Source organism: Lolium rigidum, chromosome 6, assembly GCF_022539505.1.
Source record: "Lolium rigidum isolate FL_2022 chromosome 6, APGP_CSIRO_Lrig_0.1, whole genome shotgun sequence".
Lineage (NCBI taxonomy): Eukaryota > Viridiplantae > Streptophyta > Magnoliopsida > Poales > Poaceae > Lolium > Lolium rigidum.
This window is the reverse complement of record NC_061513.1, coordinates 301,453,151-301,458,455: the sequence shown is the minus strand read 5'-3', so window position 1 is coordinate 301,458,455 and position 5,305 is coordinate 301,453,151. Positions and strand designations below refer to the sequence as shown.

General features: G+C 47.8%; 1 protein-coding gene across 1 annotated transcript; it reads left to right on the top strand.

The window, feature by feature from the left end:
- Positions 1-1,920: 1,920 nt before the first annotated feature.
- LOC124664481 (peroxidase 64-like) lies at positions 1,921-3,038 on the top strand. Its single transcript, XM_047201996.1, has 2 exons — positions 1,921-1,983; positions 2,529-3,038. Exons 1-2 carry the CDS (start codon positions 1,921-1,923, stop codon positions 3,036-3,038), a joined length of 573 nt encoding a protein of 190 aa, XP_047057952.1.
- The last annotated feature ends 2,267 nt before the right edge of the window (positions 3,039-5,305 follow it).

Sequence of the window (5,305 nt, the reverse complement as noted above, 5' to 3'; positions counted from 1 at the left end):
GACTAAGATGGTATGCCTTAACATACCTAAGTGCCAGTAATTACCATTGCTATATCAATGTCATCAAGTTCAAGAGCAGGAGCAGTCCTTGGTACCTAGGGAATTTCATCCTTGGTTCCATTAGAGTCCCTAGTAGGAGGCACTGGAAGTGAAAACCATGCACATGCAGAACGTGTCAAAGCCTGGTCATAAAAAGAAAGGAACATGATGGTTAGGAATAAGCACAACTAGCTTAAATGGTCAAGGTAATAGCAACAGGCTGGAATTCCTTCTCACTTCATGAGGGCGTGCAAGGCAGGGATGCCAACCATCTGCTCTACATTTTGCGGTCTGCTTCTGGCTCTTATCACTCATATAACGCTTATTCTTCGCTTGGTCATCCTTCTCACTTCCTTTGGGAATCAACTCAGAATTAAATCCAGCCAACATAGAGAAGAACTGAAAGATAAAGTAGACAGTGTGTTCTTAAAAAGTGTTACCACAAAAGCATAGCAAGTTGCAAGCTTAGAAACAAGCCTTGTGAGCATAGAGAAGAACTGAAACAGGAATTGATCAAATGAGCTGAGCAAGCATCATGTGGGAATAGAGAACAAGCCTCATGTGGGAATGAATTTATTTACTGCACATTTGACTCAACAATGGAGTATTCAACATAAATCCTACTGAATCTGAATCATACTGAATGCTCACCTCATAAAAAAACAATATTGGCACTGTGACAGCAACCAAAAAGAAACAAATGGTCGGAAGCTCACCTCAGTCCTGTTGTAGAACCTGTAAATGTATTCGAAATAATGGACCACTGCCAGCTCATTGTGAGCATCAGATGCTTCAAAGTTGTCCGTCTTCGGTGGGTTCCTGCGACTGGTGGTTGAGCAACCGTGGCCTTGGGTTTCCTCACGAGCCTGGCATCTGCTCAAGTTAGAGTATCAGAGGAGGAACGCAAGAAACTCATTAGAGGAAATCTTGTAACTGAAATTAGAAAGAGTACACAATGCAATCTCTACTACGACCAGGGACAAGAATCCGATCAAGAGCCAAACTGACGGACATGCATGAAAAATAGAAACTCGCAATAATAACACAAGAATCCGGCGGGCAAGGCGAGCAGCAGAGAGGCAGGCCAGGCTTGAAGCGGACACAACTGGAGCAGGGCCACAGTCAGAGACTGAAGACAAGATCAAGGAGCGGCCACGTCGGACTCGACAGCCCAGTACACGTCTGGATCCCAAGGTGTGGGACCTTAACTAGCGCAATCACGGGAAGCAGGAGAATGGATGAAGTCAATTCTGAACTTGCCTTCTCCCTGAACTCTCTCTCTCTCTGAACTTTGTCCTCTCCATCCCCAACTACCAATTCGAATCTGCCTGTATCGCTAATAATTGTGATATGAAATAGAGAGGAAATTAACATCTACGTTCAGCTGGGAATTGGAGAATCATGAAAGTTTCAGTTTGATGAAAGCACAAAATCTGGTTCAGAATTCGTTCTACTGCTCCAACCTAAATGCCACAACAAGATTATAGTTAGAGGGAATATACATGAAGCCATTTCACTGTAAAGTTGAGAGATTGGAATTCAGAGAAACGGACGCAGCCAGGGGAGGGGAGGATGGGGGCTGCAGGGTACTTACCGTGGTGGGTGTATGCGTAGATGTGGTCGCCAGGCCTGATCTCCGACCGCTCCACCCAGTTGGAAAGCAGCGCCATCGCAGCCGCGGCGGAGGAGGCGTCGGTGGCTTTTCCTCGCGGCGCCGCTTGCCCGTCCGTCCGTCCGTCTGTCCGCGAGAAATTGAATCCACGCCTTCCTTGCGCGGTGGGAAGTGGTACTTCTCTGCAGAAAAGCATCGCTCAGACTGAAAATAAAATTAATTGCGCGGTGGAGAGTAGCCGAGTATAGAGAAGGGGAGCGAGTGGATAGATGGAGCTCACCTCGACCGTCTTGGCCCGGAAGAAGGCGAGGAGGAGGTCGTCGGTGGAGCTCGTAGGCACAGGCGGCGGCGTCCTCGCGGATCTCACCATCTTCTAATCCTCGTATTTCGATTCCTCGAACCCAGGTCGCTGGCTTTCAAGCATCTTTTGAGAAGATCCAACCGACGGATCCAGCACCGCAACTCAGACCTGGATGCCTAGCACCACTGGTTCTTGGCCAGAAAAATCAGACCTTGAACCGAAGAAGCCGGCGGCGCTTTAGGGGAGCGTCCGCGGCGGCGGAAATCTGCAGATCGTGCGAGGCGTGCGAAGCTGGAGAGCGCTGTAGCGCTGCGGTGATGCTGGCGAGCTCGACGGAGCGGCGCGCAGGGAAGGGATGCGCGGGGCCGTGGGATCTGCTGCTGCTGCCTGGGTGGGGGGCGCCGCCGCCTGTGCCGGGTTAGGGTTTGGTTGGGTGGGAGGATTTTTTTTTTGAGATGTTGGGTGGGAGGATTGGAAAGGGGCCGAGCGAGGAGGGACCGAGGGAGTGGCTTTGGTTTCGGCCTTGGGGAGGAGAGGGACCGAGGGAGTTGGGCCGGATTTCGACAACGCCTCTAGGCCACCACCTCGTCGCTTCCCGGCCCGGGGGCGACCTTCGATCAGCTGAAGCAGGCGTTCCACGCGGTGGGGCTGTCGGCCAAGGACCTCGTCGTGCTCTCCGGCGGGCACACGCTGGGGTTCGCGCACTGCTCCTCCTTCGAGACCCGCATCCGCGGCTTCCCGGGCGGCGGCGGCGGCGCTGGCGTGGCGGACCCGGCGCTGCGGCCGTCGTTCGCGGCGGCGCTGCGGAGGGCGTGCCCGGCGAACAACACGGCGAAGGGCGCCGGGGCGTGGATGGACCCGACGTCGGCGGCGTTCGACAACGCCTACTTCAAGATGCTGCAGACCGGGCGCGGGCTGCTGGCGTCGGACGAGGCGCTGCTCACGCACCCCAAGACGCGGCGGATGGTGGCGCTGTACGCGGCGTCGCAGGGGAAGTTCTTCCAGGCGTTCGTCAGCTCCATGCTCAGGATGAGCGCGCAGAACCAGCCCGGCGAGATCAGAGCCAACTGCAGGCGACACAACTAGACTGCCGTTGCCTTTGCATTACAAATCATAGGTGTACGTATTTCGTTCCTTCTGATTGTGTTCCACGTACGGTGTAACTGTCATGTATTTGCCGTGTGGGAACCAAAAGTACAACCAATTAAAACTTCGAATCAGCAAGTCAGGCCGGCCAGCCAAAACGGCAATGGTCTAGTATGAGATATAGGTAACACTGTATTCCTATGTACTCAGCCAAGTTATGGCTAACAAGCTTGAGATTTACACCTATTCTTGGATGATTCTTATTTGGTGGTGTTCCTTCATTTGCTATGTAAAAAAATTCACAAGAAGAATCTCTCTCTCTCTTTTTGTGCGGAGACATTGGTGTTTGAAATAAAAATCCTAGATACTGACTGCCAAAGCCTCCAAAAAACTTGGTTCCAAATGTCCATAGAAGATTTTGAAGTGGTTAACATCCAGAAAATAATGTAAGGCCCATAACGAATAATCAAAAGTGTCACTTGCAACAACAAAAAGTCTATTCTGAAACCAATCAAAAGTACAGTCAACTAGAACTTCGAATCGGGATTCAGCCCAATGATCAACTACCTCCGTTCTGATTTAATCAACTCGGGACACTACCTACGGCGCTGCCTCAAAACCTTTACAAGATTGACTTCAAATACGTAATAAAATTAGTGTTTAATTTGTCGAGCATAAAACATATACTAGTATACTACAGTTCGCCTGTATGCCCAACATACTTAGTATATTACAGTTCGCCTATATACATCAACAACTTATGCTAAGTAAGATATATAATATTAAGCACGAAAGCTATCACAAAGTAAATAGCTCAGGTATAAAAATAACCAATGTGACGCGGAAACAATGATGTATCACAAACTTTACACTCTTGCGAGTCCTAATCTTTGTTCGAGCAGTACGGAGACCAAAACACTCCAAACGCTACGAATGCCTCATCGTTTTCTCCAGAAGAGAAGTTCTCGATCCACTAAGGTCCACTTAGGGACGGTTAGAAATCCGTACAAGCTTGAAGCTATCTTCACAACTTAATTAGAGACATCTAAGAAATCGCCACTAAAGTCTCACATTTTGTGAATGGGTTTTTATCATTCCTGCCATCAAGGTGATCTCAAATTTTTCATTTGATTGTTATAAACCTTAATCTTGCCATTGCTCACTTACAACACTCATCAGTTTTGTCACTCTATCATCTTCACCGTTAGTCTATAATCATGCCCGTAATCCATGTGATCGCCCTACACCGTCAAAGAAAAGCCTCCATGGCTAACTAACTGTGTCGGGAAACTGCAGACCCGATGCTTTTTTTCTCGGGGCACATCGTGATGCGCCGTGCGCTCTCATGTACCGCACCAATATGGAAACGCCTCCGTACATTAATAGACATGCATAAAATTTACTGCCGAGATACAAATAAGTCTAGCACAAAAATATGCCTTCTTTGGTACATCATTTACGGAACCTAAATTAATCACAAAAAATAAATTATAGTCAAGTGATATATTCCTTAATTAGCATAGCAATATCGATTTCATTAAGATATAAATTTGATTAAATTAAAATATACAAACTCGTCACATTTTGATGATTAGTGCACACTGCTGGTCCTAAAATGTGCACTACTCTAGGATTTGAGATCCTCTTCATTTAGTTAGCCTAAAATAATTACAATTATTTTCGATTTTGGCTATGGCTAGGCTTGAAGGTGGAAAGGCTTCGTCCTCGACCGCCTCCTTTGAGCATTTATTCATTGTGGCGGCGGGTTGGAAGGAACACATACATCACTTCGGATCTAAAGAGAAGGCGCCGCGATTAAACAAGAGAAAGAAGAACGACACCAAATGCAACATGCAGATGGGATGCTGCCTAACCTACGGGTCGGGAACGTCGGTGGACGAGCGCAATCACCGAATTAGCGACTCTAGCCAAGTCGAGAACAACCTCGCACTATTCTTCTGTCGGACATCTTGTGATTTGAGATTTGGATAAGCCTAATCGCGATTTATATATGGTTTGCGGTTGGAAATTTAAGAGTACAAGGGGTAGTAAGGAGTGGGGAGTGAGCGAAGGGTTATACGATTATATAGAACTGCGAGTAGGGAGCAAGTGTTAAGATTTTCAATGGGCACTTGAGTACATGCGGAACAACATTATGGGCTGCGGTTGCTACAAGGACCGACAATAAATTCATTCGGTGGTATTTATTTTGAGCCACACACATGAACATAGGAACAAGAATAAGGGTATGAACTAAATAATACTCC